The sequence below is a fragment of the Notolepis coatsorum genome (assembly GCF_963971535.1).
Source record: "Notolepis coatsorum genome assembly, chromosome: 11".
In the NCBI taxonomy this organism is placed as follows: domain Eukaryota; kingdom Metazoa; phylum Chordata; class Actinopteri; order Aulopiformes; family Paralepididae; genus Notolepis; species Notolepis coatsorum.
In genome coordinates this window covers 29,179,514-29,197,782 of record NC_140175.1, presented here as the reverse complement: position 1 = coordinate 29,197,782, position 18,269 = coordinate 29,179,514, and the positions used below count along the sequence as shown (strand labels likewise).

The 18,269-nt window shown below is 43.5% G+C and overlaps 1 protein-coding gene across 1 annotated transcript in view; it reads left to right on the top strand.

Moving 5' to 3' along the window:
* lrrtm4l1 (leucine rich repeat transmembrane neuronal 4 like 1) overlaps positions 1 to 18,269 on the top strand; it is a gene marked incomplete at both ends in the record, with an annotated part of 135,156 nt that overhangs the window by 38,783 nt on the left and 78,104 nt on the right. Inside the window, one exon of the mRNA XM_084324889.1 lies at positions 3,339 to 4,981. Within this exon, the coding sequence (XP_084181015.1) occupies positions 3,339 to 4,981 (1,643 nt within the window). The remainder of the gene's footprint in view (positions 1 to 3,338; positions 4,982 to 18,269) is intronic.

The following is an 18,269-nucleotide window of genomic DNA, read 5'->3' as shown; positions in this document are numbered from 1 at the left end:
ATTATTATTATTATGTTATTTCATTGTGTTTTTAGCCCTAGTTGCACTTTTGTTGCAACCCCAGTTATCCCATTAGTTCCCCCAAACTGACCCAAAATAGGTCTGTTATGTTGAGCTAAGAAGTCTGCTAAGAAGCATAATTATTTATTATCATTTTATTTCATTGGGGTTTTAGCCCTAGTTGCACTTTTCTTGCACTTTTTTGTGTTTATTTCATGTTTTTAACAGTGCATGAAAGATTGTGTATTACTGCAAAAAAAGAAATTGAAATAAATGATAGTGGTTAAAAAATGTGGGTCGCGACTTAATGACTAAGGAAAATGTTGGGTCCCGAGGCTAGACCAGTTGAGAACCACTGCTCTAAGCCATCCTAGGTAGTCAAAGTGGGCAGGGGTGAGGTGGGTTCTAGGAGTAAGGTCAAGTAGTAGTCTGACCAGTTTGTTTTGTGATGTTTGTAATCTTGTTTTTAGCGCCTTTGAGGTGCTTTGGTACCATGAGGTGCAAGCATAGTCGTAGTACCCCTGAATGAGTGCACGCGTGTGCATGAATGTGCGCATGTTTATGCGCTCACCGTAGTACGAGTGTGTTTGCGTGTGTGCATGTGTGTGTGTGTGCTTTCATGCATATATTTGAGTTAATAACTGTCAGTTCTCTCCCCCCTCGTGTTTGCCCCCTATTCCCATTAGAATCCCAGACAAAGAATCCCCATTAAGATGCAGAGAAGCACCTTCACAACGATTTGTTTTACTCTATTTGTCTTTGAAGTGTTGATTCATCACCGCTGAAGAGACACGTCTAGAGACCATTAGCCCACCTCTCCTGGAGGTCTCCTGGAGGACCCTACATTATACCAGACGACGTATGATGTACGGGGAGAGAAAATCGAGTCGCGCCTGACATACAGAACGCTACGTTTAATGACCAGTAATGACCGGATGATCAATCTTGAGACGCAAACCTTTTTTTGCACTCTAATCCATAAGGGGCGAGAGAGAGAGAGAGAGAGAGAGAGAGAGAGAGAGAGAGAGAGAGAGAGAGAGAAGGAGAGAGAGAGAGAGAGAGAGAGAGAGAGAGAGAGAGAGAGAGCCCAATGCAGCCATGTCCGCTGGGGTTTTATCACTCTTTGTTACTCTGCGTCAGCTGAGATCTATGCTGAGCTGATGGGCGCTAATTAGAGTGGTGGTCCCGTCGAGGCGCCAGGGGGGGCAGTATATGGCACCCGGGGGGGCAGTATATATAGTCGAGAGGTCCGTCATATCTTTGCCGCCAGGGGCTCGTGAAGCGACTGAGTTATGTCTGAATCCCACTCGGCAGATTCTTATCCTAAAGCCCAGTTTTTAAGACGCGTACATGACATGCATATTATGAGCCACCGAATGCACTGTGTAGAAAGTTATTTAACCGGGCGAGGGGGGCTCTCCTCTTAACCCTTTCTGCTGGGATTACATATCCAGGTGAAACTGATGACGCTGTGGGTTGCACGGCATGCTTGGCCGGCTGACGCGGTGTTTCTCCTAATGGAAGTGGTGGCTGTGCATTATATTGTATCCGCGGCATACTGTAGGTGTCGGGCATCCATCCATAACACGCAAATTATATCTCCCTCTGCTTCCTGCTCTCCCTTTTCCCTTTTTTCTTCCCTTTTTCTTGAGCCTCTTATTTGGATATTTTTGGAATCATTATTTTTTGAAATGGTCGACACCTGCATGGTGGACTCAAGTCTCCCCTGTGGTTTATTCGGCCGACATCTCAACCACAACAGCTTTTAATTGGGCACATTTATATCAAGCACCTTGTCAAGGTTTTTTTTTTCCCTTCATGAAATATTTTTGGCAGCATGCGCCTTCTTGACCTCAGTGTTGAATCAGTATTATGTGCACAAGATAATGTTCCAAAGTGGGGGATTCGTGCCTCTATCATAATTTCATTTTTGAAATACATAGTTGTACTTATTTCAAGAAAGCTTGCCAAACCAGCTTTTCTCACTGCATTGGCAGACTATTTTACTTCTAGAGTTTAGAGTTCATTTCCGTCTCCTGATTGGATAAAGTGGGAATGGGATACCAGAACATGGATATCAGACAATCTATATCAGTGATGGCTGTCAGCTATTATATTTACATGTAGATAACTTATTTTAACAACAAAACACCACTTACAGCACCTTTTAAAAGATGTAAAAACATCTAGAAAACATATTAACTAGAATAAAACTAGAAAAACATATTCCTAAACCTAAGGTTTTAATGTTTCGTATAATGATTCAATTCAACAACGTATTGATTTGACTTGATTCCGATTATTTAGGCAAAGATTCAACACTAGATTTTGACCACTGTGCATCACTGGTGCATCCACACCCCTACGGCGACGGCCCATGTCGAGTTGTGTTGCTGTGGAACCAGAGTATCGTCGTGCCGCTGTGTTTGCGAGCCATTCTTTCCGCTAATTTCCTTCTGTCTGTCTAGCGTTCTGCCAACACGGACATCACACAGCGGGTGGCATTAGGCTTCAATTAGAGCTTCAGTATGTGGGTGTTCTTGCTTGTCGGAGGAAGCGGTTTGAAGCGTTCCATTAGTATAAGTATGGCAGCAGAGCAGGCCTATTGTGTCATGTCACACAAAAGTCAACAAAAGGCTACAGTGTGTGTGCGGAGGATAACGAGTCACATCATGGAAGGAGTGGGTGTTCCATGTTCAGGGATACGCATGTAATCCTTGTTAGAGAGAGAGAGACAGCCGGAAGAGAAGACGGACATTTCTAAGACTAGGTTCATACTGTAACACTACGCACACATACACACACACACAGTTTAGCTGCAGTCTGAGGAAAGCTGTGCTGTGTCTGCTCCTTGTCTTTAATGGCATATACTGTACGATACATATAAGATTAATGAGCGAGAGCCATAAGGAGTGGGTGGTGGTTGTGGGGGGGCTTCTAAAATGCCTGCGGTGCTCTCGGGGCACGTTTATATATGTTCGATGCTGTGTTGTGTTTTTATGTGAAACTTTGTGTGTGTGTGTGTGTGTGTGTTGCCCTTCTTGGCCAGGGCTCATTTGCGAAAAGGCATGTAAATCTCAATTTAACCACCCCGGGTTAAATAAGTGATTAATAAAATATTAAATCAAAGAGAAATTGAATTTTAAGTGCTCTGGTGGGCCAGTCTGTGTCTATTGATAGGAATGATTTAATCTCTCTCTCTCTCTCTCTCTCTCTCTCTCTCTCTCTCTCTCTCTCTCTCTCTCTCTCTCTCTCTCTCTCTCTCTCTCTCTCTCTCTCTCTCTGTCTCTCTCTCTCTCTCTCTCTCTCTCTCTCTCTCTCTCTCTGCCCCCCCATAGGTTTATTGCTGTGTGACGGACGCCTGGCCCACCTCCTCCTCCCCGTCCTCCTCCTCCTGCAGGCTCCGCTGCTGTTCTGCCTGGGTGAGCGCACCTGTCCCAACAGCTGCCGCTGCGAGGGAAAGATCGTCCACTGTGAGTCGGCCGGCTTCCTGGAGGTCCCCGAGAACGTCTCCGTGGGCTGCCAGGGCCTCTCTCTGCGCTACAATGATCTCCACACGCTGCTCCCTTACCAGTTCGCTCACCTCAACCAGCTCCTCTGGATCTACTTAGACCACAATCACATCTCGGCCCTGGACAGCCGGGCCTTCCAGGGGGTCCGCAGGCTGAAGGAGCTGATCCTGAGCTCCAACCGGATCACATCGCTGCACAACGCGACGTTCCACGGGATTCCCAACCTGCGCAGTCTGGACCTGTCCTACAACAAGCTGGAGGTGCTGCAGCCGGGTCAGTTCCACGGCCTTCGCAAACTGCAAAACCTGCACCTTCGCTCCAATGGCCTCACCAACATCCCCATTCGAGCGTTCCTGGAGTGTCGGAGTTTAGAGTTTCTGGATCTGGGCTACAACCGGATCAAGGCTCTGACCCGCACCACCTTCCTGGGTTTGCAGAAGTTGATGGAGCTGCATCTGGAGCACAATCAGTTCTCGAGAATCAACTTCTTTCTGTTCCCGCGCTTGGCTAACCTGAGATCACTGTACCTGCAGTGGAACCGCATCCGAGCTGTCAACCAGGGCCTGCCGTGGACCTGGTACACGCTGCAGAAACTGGATTTGTCTGGAAATGAGATCCAGACCCTGGACCCAGCTGTTTTCCACTGCCTGCCTAACCTCCAGATCCTCAACTTGGAATCCAACAAGCTATCGAATGTGTCTCAGGAGGCTGTGTCAGCCTGGATCTCTCTGACCTCCATTAGTCTAGCTGGAAATATGTGGGACTGCGGAACGGGCATATGCCCCCTCGTGGGGTGGTTGAGGAATTTCCGGGGCACAAAAGACACCACTATGATCTGCAGCAGCCCGAAGCCTCTGCAGGGGGAGAAGATCATGGACGCGACGAGGAACAACGGGATCTGTGAGGAAAACGACTACTTTCAGACCGAAACTCCCTCACCGACCCCGGAGCTCGCTTACGAAACAACCCCTGACCCGACCTCCGCCCCGACCAGCCCCCCTGCACCGCTGCCACCGCCCACCACCCTCGCTCCCATCCCGCCGCCCCGCCCCCGGCCCCTCCCGCACCCCACCTTCCCCGGCCTGGCGAACATGGACCCCAGGGACTCTCTCCGCACACGGCCCTCCCTCGACAGCCTGGCGGTCACTGCATCCCCGGAGCTGGAGCACATGACTCTGCACAAGGTGGTGGTGGGCAGCGTGGCTCTTTTCTTCACCGCGTCCCTCATCCTGACCATCATCTACGTGTCGTGGCGGCGCTACCCGGGCGCGGCCCGACTGCTGCAGCAGCGGTCCATGGTGGGACGCAAGCGTCGGAAAAAGACCCCAGAGCCGGAGCAGAACCTCAGCTCCCAGCTGCAGGAGTATTACATGAGCTACAACCCGGCCGCTGCACCGGAGGCGCTGGAGGTGCTGGGCAACGGCACCGGTACCTGCACATGCACAATCTCTGGCTCCAGGGAGTGCGAGGTATGATCCCCATCCCCATTGCTTCATGGCGTAGAAAATAAGAAAAATCAAACAAACAAAAACAAAAGGCTCAACAGAGAGGTAAATCCTTTATCGGGCATGAACTGTAGAGAGACTTTTGGATCGGGGTTAAGTGCCCTTGTCTCTTGATTCATAACACGCTTGACTTCAAATCTTAAGAGGTTTCCAATTATTTGGGGATTTGAGTCCAAAATTAAACTGCAGACTGGAGAAAATAAATTACTGTCTGAACCAGGAGGCAACGGTCCATAACTTAGGTTCAGAGGACCGCCTTATTACACTGACGGATGCATACAGCTGCAGTCATTTCTACTCACTGCCGTTAATTGAGTATGGCTTTGTTTACACTCTTTTTCAGTTTTGAGGGATAATTTGCAATGAGCCTTGCTCTCGTTTGCTCTCGCTTTATTATTCATATTGATATTCTATTTATTTTCGGCAAATGTTCTTTATTTCAATTTAATTTGCAAATTGCTCTTGTTGATAAGCTTTCCAGAAGAGACTGTAATAAACGTACGATGGCCATTCATCTTACACAGCAGCGCATGGCATGGTTTACTCACCCTCAGGACATTGTTGCCAGTTTTTAGAAGCACTTTTTGATTGCAGTATATCCTTGCATGTATAACTAAATTATTCAAGGATGGTTACCCAGTTGGGGACCTTTTGGATTTAGTTTGTCTGGTTTTCACAGACTTGTTTAAGACTAATTAGACGTTTTAGACATTTACAAGGTCAGGCAACCGTAATGCTCACCGTTGGAATGCGAGGGCAACATTATTAATTAGAAATTAGGCTTTAATTAAGACTTTTCTCAAAGGCAAGTTGTGAATTGTTTTCCATTTGTCTGTGAGCCCATGAGACATTACCGACAAGCGAAGGCTCCCTGTCCACATTCACAGCTAAAACCTTTCAGTGATTATTCTTTTAACCATTTTCAAAATCAGGTGATTCAAAGTAAAATTATAATTAATATTAAATTAATAATAAATTATAAATATTTAAGAAATTCCACAACCTCTGGAAATGTGAATTTGGTGGTTTTAAGGAACCAAAATGGGAGTGGTGGAACCAAGTCACAAGTCTGAAACGTTGTGTTTTTAGTCCTAAACAAGTCCTAATGTGTTCTTTACAAATGTAATACATTTTCACAATATTAAAGCCAACAGAGTAATAGTTAGTAGTATATTTATATTCATATACTGTATTTATATTTAGATGATTCTGCACTGATTGCACAACTTCGTTCTATTTGATTTTGAGTCAATTCAAAAGTCGAGTTGCAAGTCTTTTGCGATTTTGTCGAGTTGAGATATCAAATATGTGACTAGAGTCCACACCTCTGCAAAATAGTTTCTGTGCTTTTGCAAACAGTGGACACAAGGTCTACACTAGTCCTTAGTCCAAACGTGTCTCCACCAATCTAGGAAGAACTGTCTACAAGCTACATAAAATAGAAGAGTGTGCTCAGTAGAGCGCAGATCTCTGCCAGGTGGAGGCCTATATTCTGGAGCCAATCGAGGGCTGTCGCAGAATGTTTAGAAAGCTGTCGCTATGTGCAAAACAACATTGCTGTTATCTAGTCTAACTACATTAAATATCCGGTCAGTTTGTTCAATGGGCCTCATCCTCTGAGCATCACAGGGTGGGACACAGAATAACACACAAGTAGTTCAACAACCCTGGGAGATGCAGGAGCCACACTTTTCCCCTCTCTCTCTCTCTCTCTCTCTCTCTCTCTCTCTCTCTCTCTCTCTCTCTCTCTCTCTCTCTCTCTCTCTCTCTCTCTCTCTCTCTCTCTCTCTCTCTCTCTCTCTCTCTCTCTCTCTCTCTCTCCCTCTCTCCCTCTCTCTGTCTTTTTATATCCAAATGAGCTTTATTCTACACAGTGTTCTTAGGTCTGAAACAGAAAATCTACCCATATACTATGTTACCATTTTATTAACAAAGAATTTAGTACATACATATTTATACTGTGCTACATATATCTTTGTAATTTCTGTGATGCATATATGTCAAATTGTGACTATATTCTCAAAGCGTATTTCTGGTTCCATAAGTTATGATATTGGCATACTAAATTAATTAGTGAATGCCTGCCTTTGAAAATGTCTGCCTGCATAGATCCAAAAAGCAAGCTGATAAAATGTGTCAATCAGACATTCTAGTGAGTTAACTATACCAGAACATGAAGGACAACTTTCTCTGATTTCCGTGATCATAATTAAATGAACAGATCGATGTTCCCTGCAGACTCTTTTTCCATATGTTGGTCCCTGCATTGAACAGGAACGTGGAACAGAACACACAATGGCTACTGTGAGATATTCCATCACATCAACAAATTGTGAAATAATCTTGTCGGGCCTTCACCCAAATTGACTCGTATATCTGACTATATGTTCAATATCCAAATTGTCAAGGATATCAATAATATCTAATAATGAAAGGTAGGAAACATCTTTCAACGGTTTATTCAAAGTGAATCAAGCTATTACAGACAGGAGACATTGCAAGGAAATTGCATTGCAATGGACAGAGTATACACCTGACAGTCTGCCCAGAACATAAAGACTACAGAGTACACCTGACAGTCTGCCCAGAAAAGAGTACTATACACCTATACACTATATAAAAAAAATAATAATAATAATAATAATAATAATAATAATAATAATAATAATAATAATAATAATAATAATAATAATAATAATAATAATAATAATAATAATAATAATAATAATAATAATAATAGTCAGAAATAAATGACAACAACAACAGACAGCGGTTAAAAAAAAGACAGTGAAACCAGATAAAAAGTAGAATAAAAGAATTTACATAAAATCATCAGTCACTAATTAAAAACAGAACTATAGGAACAGTGAGGACAAGAAAAAGTGCCTATGTATGACCAAAGGCCTGTCTAAACAAAATAGTTTTTAGTTGTTTTTTAAACGAGTTTTCAGAGGGGGCAGTTTGCAGGTCCAGGGGGAGAGAGTTCCAGAGCCTTGGTGCCGTCACCTTGAAGGCTCGATCACCCCTTGTGTTCAGCCTGGACCTGGGGACCACCAGGAGGTGATGTAGATAGGGGCCTGACCGTGGACACCATGACAGAGACAGAGAGAGAAAACAACTGAGCTGAGCTAGAAAGGGTGGGGGCGAGCGGGGAGGGAGCCGTCTCTCCCTCCCTCCCTCTCTCACAAGGAGCCCTTTCTGTGTGTGTGTGTGTGTGTGTGTGTGTGTGTGTGTGTGTGTGTGTGTGTGTGTGTGTGTGTGTGTGTGTGTGTGTGTGTGTGTGTGTGTGTGTGTGTGTGTGTGTGTGTGTGTGTGTGTGTGTGTGTGTGTGTGTGTGTGTGTGTGTGCACGTGCACGCGCGCTGGTCTTCTGAAAGATGACATCAGAGGAGTCAGAGGAATAACGACCTGTTGAATGCAACTACAGTTCAATAGATTCAATTAGTTTATGATAATCTCAAATATATAATTTTATTTAAGTGTATAGTTAATTTTCTTTTTTACAGTTTTTGTATTTTTCTGACATGGGGGCTCAACAATAAATGACAATCAGAAATGTCAAGTTGCATGTTGTTATTCTAACCAGGTTAGTTATGTTGCATTTCCAATGTATTTATTGAAATTATAAATGCATCAGGGATCGATAAGGAATCGGATCGATAAGCAGAATCGATAATGAAATGAAAATCAATTCCCATCCCTATTTCTGAGCTACAGCGCTTCAAAGAAACCGGAACCTTTTCTCTTGTCATGTGTAATGAATACATTACCCAGAAAGCAATGTAACCCCCCCCCCCCGACTTGGCACATTCAGTCTGAGAGCAGCCCTTTGTTAGTCTAATGACTTGTGACTAGGGATGTCCGATATTATCGGCCTACCAATATTATCGGCCGATATCGGCATTAAAATGTGATATCGGTTGATATCGGTATCGGAAATTAAGAGTTGGACAATATCGGTATATCGGTATCGGTAAAAAAGCCAATATCGAGCATCCCTACTTGTGACCCCTGCTTCTATCCCCAAGTCATCAGCTCAATGACTCTACGCAACACTAACCCAACCATCTATGAAATAATAGCACTGATTGGAGACAAAATAAGTGATGAGATAGTCAAACAGGTGAAACAAGCTAAGTTACGATCATAAAACACAAAATTGTTACAAAAAGTACCAGGTTTTTAATAAAGGCTAGCAAGCAGTGTGCATGAGGCATATAATAAAGGCATAACTGTTATTGAATTTCTCTAACGAATGCATCTATTTCAGTCGCAAGTCAGACAGGCTTGTGCTGCTCGCTCATAACGGAGTAGAGAGGTGCAGAGAGGCGGCTCCGTCACCGACTGAGGGCAGCGCACACAAAATACACACATACCATAGAGCGACTGTAAACTGTCTCTCACATCATAATAGCAAAGCCACATTCCTTCTCCCCTGCAGATCACCTGGAGAAGGTGTTGTGTGGGGTATGGGTTAGGTATGTTGCAATGTGGGTACAGTAGTCCTACATGCATCGTTAAGAGAAACAGCTCCAAGCCTTTGAAGCGCCGCAGCTCTAAACAAGCAGGCATGCGTTCGTCATGGGACGGGGTTGCACTCCGTGCAGGCCCAGGGTAAGATAAGTACTCGCTATAAGTAGCCTACCCACCTGGGCTACTTTGCATATCAATAGCGCCGGTCGTCAGGTGTGTTAAATACGTTCTCAGATACATTCACACCTAACTTGTTGTGAATGATAAGTGTTACATTCCATTCGTAGAGGCAATTAGGCACTGTCTGTAGTCTGTGCTCAAGCGAGGGGACATTTATGCGCATTCCCGGGAGCGCGCGTGCACGTGGCGCCATTAGGTGCGTGCAACCCCAGTTGATTTCAGGAACGCACGCCTGTAAACAAGCGATTGTGGTATCATCTTGGTTAATAAGACATGGATTGAAAAGTATTTTGTACGAGTGATGGCTTATTTTTAAGGTATGAACCTGTACTTTCATATCATGTAAAATTGTTTTGTAGATTGCTCAATAAGACTTATGGTGGCCTTGTAATAGGCAATAGGGAATATTAAATACTTAACCTCTTAACACTTTGAGTGCCGACCACGAGATTAGTCGGGTTAACTCGCCATGCGTTGAATGCCAAGGCCAGAGAAAACCAGAGAAAACTCGGGTTTTAATCGTTATTTATTTTATTAGCAATATCCATTAATTTTTCATCCATCCAGCCTGACGTTATCATTGGGAATGGGTCTGAGCTCGAAAAGGGCAAATACCGCCGCCTATCGTCTCCCGGATGGTATGGCACATCATTGGATTGGATTGGGTGGGGCTGTGCATCAGAAAAAAACATCCGGTTCGGGGTTTTCCCTTCTCTGGCAAGCAGTATCTGTTACCACATTCACTGGGGAGGCTCGGAGCAGCTTTCGATTATGTGTTTTGGACTATAACGTTGGATCAATAAACGCGATCAATATTTGGAATGGCGATCAGGAATTGGATTAATATTTTTGCAGAACATCTGATGTGAGGTAAGGACTTATATATGTTACCAGTTTTGGGTTAATCAGATGTTTTTTCACAGCGATCACAACGTGTGTGTGTGTGTGTGCGTAACGTTAGCGCTAAGCACGGCATGGATAATCGATTTTCAGCCCGCTTCTCTAGCGTGCATAAGTACACATATACTATCGATAATCTAGCGTTTATTTGAAAACTATTCATAAATCAGCCGAAAAATGTCAACGTGTTTTGTGTATTCCACTAAAGAGCTATTATCGCGGAATTTCTCTGGAATTACTAGAAATCTCCAAAACTATACTCGTATTCAAAACGGTATAAAACGGAAATGTACCAATGAAAAAGCAATCCGTTTCATACATGTTGACTGCAAGCAAGTCATTGATAAGCGAGGGGTGTTTTAGACCCATAGCCATAATTTAAGATATAGTTTAAGCCTTCGCAAATTTCCCCGACCTCCCATTGACTTCCTTATTAGCACGGTAGCCCTAATATGGTCAAAGGGGCGTGGCACTGAATGTGTTAAGCCCGAGCGGTCCAGTACCGGTACGAGATTGATATGAAATGGGTATATTCTGTTTGGTTTTACGCAATAAGTCTATCGGTGTGTTGTGTGTGTAGGGGCAGGTATATATAAGAATTTTTCTTCTTCCTGTTCCTTTCGGCCATGGGATTTGGTGAATTATATGAATATGTACTGTTGGACTGTGGTAATTCCATGTACGAATAAATAAATGATGATGATGATGATGAAATGACGATATCACGCCATAAATCCATCTCTATAGAATGTATGAATGAATGCTGGCAAAACAGCAGTCAAAGTGTATATTTTCAGCACTACGAAATCTCAGCGCATTGAGACGGAAAAAGGTGCTTATTGACGCAAGGACTTGGCGCAACCTAACTTGAGTGTAGTCTTTTGAGAGAAGAGACACAGGGCTTTCGATGGGCTTTTGAATAAAAAAAACTACACTTCTCAGCTCATGCCAGCCCCTGTCAATCATCTGACTTCTAGCATGAAATTTTTTTTTCTGGATCATATCTCACGGGTGGAACAAACTTGAATGTTATTGCCATACAATAGAATGCAGTTAGTTTCTCTACCTTTCTGTGAACGTCTAGCAAAAGACGGCATTGCACTCTGATGAAAAATGGTGGATCAATTTACATTATAAAAAAGTAACTGTACTTACAGTAGATTTCATTCATGGTTTTTGCTGCCCTGTCAGGGGCGCCTGGTGGTACTAAATCAAGATTGAACTCTGCCATTGGAAAGGGGAGATTTGGCCCGATCCATTGATGTGTGACTTGGCCATAATAAGGTAATTTATAGGCCTAATATTCTATAATAATAGTTCAAATTGCATGTCTCCGGATGGCATAATTCAGTACTGTATCTACAAAACCTCCTGTTAATCATCTGCCCTTTTATTCATTTGCTTAGATTTTTTGTACATTTAAATTTTTTTGTGATCTCAAGAAGGTGCTGAATGAGCTCAGTGGCAATTTTTCACGTCTGGTACATTTTAGCATGGTGTTATTCACTGTCAAAGATGAAAAAAGAAAAGAAAATAAATACATTCTCTGAGATCCATAGATGTCCCTAAATGCCAAGAACATGCAAATGGACCTTGTAGAAGTGAAGCAATCTTCCATTTACTTTAGCATTTTTTTAAGGCAAATTCTCAGAAAATATGGCTAGGGCTTAAGAGGTTAACCGTATGACTGTTCTGACAGCACAATACTGATGTAACTAAGATATTTACTGTGGAAACATTTGTTTTTTCATGCATACAGTAGGTATATCAACGACAATAGTGAACCTGTGACAACTTGGGAATAGTGGCATCTCCAAAGCTGATTACCGGAGGCTCTGATCGATGTACCTGTAGTAGTATCACCCCCCTACATTCAAAAGGTGTAACTTTATTCTGAATATCTATTTAAATGGACAATGATGGCTTATTTTTAAGGTATGAACCTGTACTTTCATATCATGTAAAATTGTTTTGTAGATTGCTCAATAAGACCTATGGTGGCCTTGTAATAGGCAATAGGGAATATTAAATACTTAACCTCTTAATGTTTGAAAAATATTTGGGAATTCGGGTCCTTGGCCTGCTGTCAGTCTATGTTTCATCCAAATCTGCCCTGTGGCTTGTGAAATTAGTTGTGGACAGACAGACAGATACACACGCGCACACACGCACGGCCAAACACATGATCTCCGCCAGGCAGCAGATAATAAATTCAAGAATAGGAAAAACAAAAGTCACACGATGAACTGATGAGGTATTGATCTGTGGGCACCAGTTGGACATCACGTAGCAGAGTGAGGGGATCTGCTTCACAGACCTTTTGATGCAGCTCGTGGAAAAAGCAGTGGCACATATCAGCAGCGCGTTCACTGTCTGCAAGGCTAGATAGCCCATTATTGGTTTCTATGGCTGGCTGAGCTTTACTATCTGCGTGGTCCCTCTGCTCGCCCCGGCAATGCTAGCTGGCTCTCCGCCTCCCAGTGTTAAATGGAGGCCATTTGGGAGGGGGGCACAGTCGGTTCCACTCGGTTGTTTGGGGAGATTTATGGTAATCTGTGAAGAAGCAAAGCAATATGGGTAATCCCAAAGCTTATGATATGGCTTAAATGTGGATCCCCCAGCCACGATAAGGAGCCTATTTATACCCATCCCAGAGTAATTACAACACACTGAAAACATAGAATTGGAGGATGTCTTCATTTGATCTCAGAAAACGTGCTTCTTTTTAAACCAATGGATGCACGCCCTGTTTGGTCTCCCAAAAGGGGATTAGGTTTTAAAGGTGTACATGTGTGTGTTAATCGCATTAGTAAAATAAAGTGGAGGAAATGGAGGATAGGAAATGGGGGGGGGGGGCCTAAACTAGAAAATTATTTAAATGTGTGGTCTGGGTAATGGGGAAATTAATTGACACATTCTGTGTTTGTTTAATAAATTAATGACATGTCAACAAGTGCTGAAGACAAACGGGATATCAGCAGCTCATACTAATGAATCTCATATCAAAACATTTGCTGATCTTAACTCCAGTTAGCTCGCTCCTTAATCAGAGTTGTTGATTTAGCCTTAGCCTCTTACGCAACTCCAGTGTGCGATGAGATAAACCTTTAATCATTCCCATGGGGGAATTTAGGTGTCATAGCAACAGCGATGACAATGAAGAGAGAAATAATAGAGGTAGAGGCAGGACTAAGGATCCAAACAAACCAGGATAATAGTGACATAAATAGAGAGACATATGTATAGTAAATGGTAAATGGACTGCATCTTCCAAAGCGCTTTACAACGTATGACTCATATTCACCCACTCACTCACACATTCACACACCGACTGCTCGAGTATCTTTATTGTTCTTTTGTGATCCAATTTTTTTATTTATTTTTTCACATAATTATAACAAGACATACCATAATACAATAATAATAATTTAAATAATAATTGAAGGAATAAATCAATCAAATAAGACATGGCAAATTAAATCAAATAAATTATAATAAAATATCTTAATAAATATATAAGTATATATAGAAATAAAATAAAATATAAAAATTCAATTATAATAATAAAATTATAATTCTAAAAGATATTTCTTCCCCAAACCCACCCGAGGACCCCAGGACCTTTCAGCACCAACCATCCCGATCTCGCTCTGTTGCTAGATCATTGACTCAAGTATCTTTTTTGTCAAGCAGTTAGGGGTTAAGTGTCTTGCTCAAGGACACTTCGACACCGGATATCCTTTTGATTACCAGACGACACTCTACTTCCTGAGCCACTGTATTGTAAGATCCTGATCAAACTGGCCAGTATCACGTCTTCGTCTGTTTGGCTCTCCATCCAATTCCTCTGCGTTGTGTACTTTTAATGGTCCTGACGTCTCCGATACCGGTTGATAAGATCCTTATCTCCCCCGTTAGTGCAATCCATAAACCATCCTAATTCTCCACCTCCGTAAGAATTCGACACTTCGACACCGTGAGATACCTTATGAGGAAAAGCGTTGTTTTATTGCTATAAACAGAACCTCATAATCAGATGTTGTCAGATGTTATCAAATTGTATCGTCCTTGAAGAGTCTATTCTAATGATCTTTCGGTGTGTTCGTCTATCTAATGATCTTTCAGTCCAGTCTATTGTCCCTCTGTCTCTCAGTCCAACAGTGGTCAGGCCTGTTCGTTAGCCAAGACCATCCTCGTGGTAGCCGAAGCTACTGATGATGTGGCATTCTCCCCCCCCCCCCTCTGTGATAAGAGGAGAGAGAGAGTCTCTCCTGGTTTCTTCCCCCTTAGTCTCAGCCAGTTTTTAGTCTGCCTTACACCCGGAAACACCGTTCGACTTATAGATCCTCGCCGTAGCAATGATAGCCCACCCCTTTCTGGTTGTCATGTGCCGCGTTGTCATTGTAGCGACTATCCTCATGTCCTGGTAGAGGCTCGGTTGGGTGAGGGGATTCCTCGTCTTTTACGCGCAATTAGAAATAACACAATATCGAGTCTGTGTCACCTGCCGTTGGGTGAAGTTCCCATTTAATTGAAGTGTTCAACATAATACATGTGATGAGCCAAACAATAATTTCTGCATAATGCTGTTAATAATACTGAAAATGAGCGAGGGTACGTGCGTGTGTTCGTGCGTGTGTTCATGCTGTAAAAACCGTGAGATCTCTCCGTCACCCATACCTAGATACCTTGATTGACATAGCATACACCTGTGCCTTTATTCAAAACCTATGCGCTCCGTGCTGCCACCCAGTGCTCCGTGCTGCCACCCAGTGATGAACTTAACAAACTACAAACTAAGCACAAAAACCATCAAATAGCTCCTACACACCGGCCCCCAAATGTGAAGGTGGAAAACAATTACATTACAGAAGAAAAAAGGAGCTATAACAAATGTTCTTGGTTCTTCTCTGAGCCAGAGGTTACCAGCACGTAACTCAACGTTGGGTCGTGACCTTTACCGCCAGACCTTACACTGCTTCTTGAAGCAGAAAGAGCTTGGATATGGGCCGCTCCAACTGCCCTGTCTTGGTCTTCAACCGTACTGCCCGTACAAGCCCTTTGCCCATCGCTGTGAGAATGTCTGGGGTATGGGGTCATCCCAAGACATGTTCCTTCGACACATTTCTTGCAACAACAGTTTTGGTAGCAAGGTGAATGGTGACGAGAACCCCAACTGGTCACTGGGACTGACGATTGGAAAAATTCCACGTCTGGTGTGTGCTCGCTTTTCCACTCTCAGTCTTTCCTTCTTTGTGTGGCACACCCAGTGATGAGGGCGATACCACACACTGCCATTTTTGTAGTCCGGCTGGACTTGAGGCACAATTTCTCCGTAGCCACTGTCAATCGCATGAGTAAGAAAATCTGTGTACTCATTTTGGTAGCCCTTATTCCGTTCAAACTTTATTTTCAGACTCTGAAGGTGCTGTTCCACAATGCACCTGTTGTTTGGCATGGTGATGTCATCCACTTTAAAAGGCAAGTCCATGCAATAATGTCCTTCCTGCATGCAAATAGACTTATCCAAGATCTCCATAAATCTCAGGTCCTCTCTTGACATCTCCTGCTTCTCCTCCAGTGACTTCTTGTTGAACTCTTGGTTGTACTGAGAGACCAACAGCTCCTCCAGTTTAACAATGGATATCCTATTGACATATATGGTCGAGCAGCTTCTCTGACAACCACTATTACCCCTCAAAGGACCGTTGACGACCCACCCCAATAGGGTCTTCACGGCATAAGGTCCATCACCTTGGCTGTTTATGATTTCCCAGGGTTCCATGAGTTGTGGTGCATTAGTTCCAATCAAAAGTTCAACATCAGCGTCCAACTCTGGGATCCTGATACCTTTCAGATATTCCCATCTTTCAACATCTCGCTGAGTAGGGATGTTACTCTTTGAAACAGGGATTGTTTCATGTGTGAACGTTTCTGGGAGCTCCATAAAGTGGTTATTATCCAACTTGGACACCTCCAGTCCTGTAAGGATTTGGCTTTCAATTACCTTTCCTTGACCCATAGTGCGCATAAGAATGTTGGTCTTTGTACCCTGTAGATTCAGCTTCTTCATAAGATGGTTGGTACAGAAGGTTGCTGTACTTCCTGGGTCTAAGAAGGCGTAGGCCTGCAGCACTCCATTTCCTTTCTTGGATCTCAACTGTACTGGAACAATGGAAAGGGTACAGTCGTGGTCTCCGGCCCCAGTACAACCACATGCCTGAAGAGACACAAGTGCACTACTGACTGATGTTTCTTGTGACTTGGTCAATTTGTCGTTGTTGTGGACATGCAGAATAGTCGGTGTTTAAGATTGCATTCATCACAGGTCAGACGACTTCTGCATTCCTTACTCATGTGACCAGCCTTTAAGCATCCAAAACAAATTCCTTTTCCTCTCAGAAAATCAATTTTCTCCCTTTGAGAAATCGTATTCAGTTTAAAACACTTTGAAAATAGATGTGACTCTTCACAATAGAGGCAGGCCTCTGAGGACAACTCCTTAGTTACGGTAGGCTGCTTTGGCATCATGTGCACTGTGGGCACAGTTTCAGCTTGGTTGGTTGCGATGGTTATTGCAAAACTGCTTCCTTTAATGCTGCTCCTGGGTAGCGGTGCGCTCTTATCTACAGGTTTTATTGTGATGCTTGGTCGTGCATCTGAAATGTCGCCAAAAATGGGATGAGACAAGATTTTGACTTGTTTCTCCAAAAAGTTTACCATCTCTGGGAAGGTGGCCCTGAAGCCTTGCCGTTCTTGTATCTCACAAGCTGTAGACCTCCATCTCTCCCGCAGCTTGTACGGCCATTTCATCAAAACATTCCTCATGTTTGATGGAACGTTCATCTCCTCCATGTACTGTATCTCTGTTATAGCGTTGCAGCACCCTCTTAGGAACAGTGTGAACTCCTGCAGCGCCTCTACATCCTCTGCTTTAACAACAGGCTAGCGAAAGGCTTTTTCCATGTAGGCTGTTGCTATCCTGTGCTCATTACCAAAGTGTTCTTTCAAAAGACCTTTTGCTCTTTGATATCCTTGTTGTGGTGGCATGTGTAAGCAGCTTCGCACCAGCTCTCTGGGCTTCCCCCTGGTGTACTGCTCCAGAAAATACAAACAGTCTTGATAACTGCATGTTACCTCTTCAACACAATGTTCAAATGTCCTAACAAAGGAAATTAAGTGCAATGGATCACCATCAAATATGGTTATATCTCTTTTTGGTAAAGTAGATAACATTTGCTGTTGAATGAGCAATGTGGTGAGTTCATTCTGCCTTTGCATGATTCCACAAATGGCATCCTGGTCCACTGTATTTTGCACTGCAGCGTTCTGTGTAGACTGTCGTTCCTGTGCAGCTAGTACTGACCTACGAGGTGCAGCAGTGGAGGCTGTGAAAGCATTTTGAGACTGATGCTTTAGAGTAGTGGTGAGAGACGTCCCAGTGTTTGGTTGCCACTGTGGCATGAGAGTAGTATCCTTTGCTTGTGGAATTCCATGATGTTGTACTTTCTCCTGAAAGTGTGTGTGCATATTCACCTTTGGTCGCACATCATATGTGGAAAAGATAGGTGGCGCTCTTGAGCCTTGATCCGAAATCAGGGTGTTCTCCTTCGGCACAAATGCAGTTGCCTGTAGGTTGAATTGAGGTCTCAGCTCTTTAATAGATTTGCTCAGGGAGGAATTCATTCCATCTGAAGGGG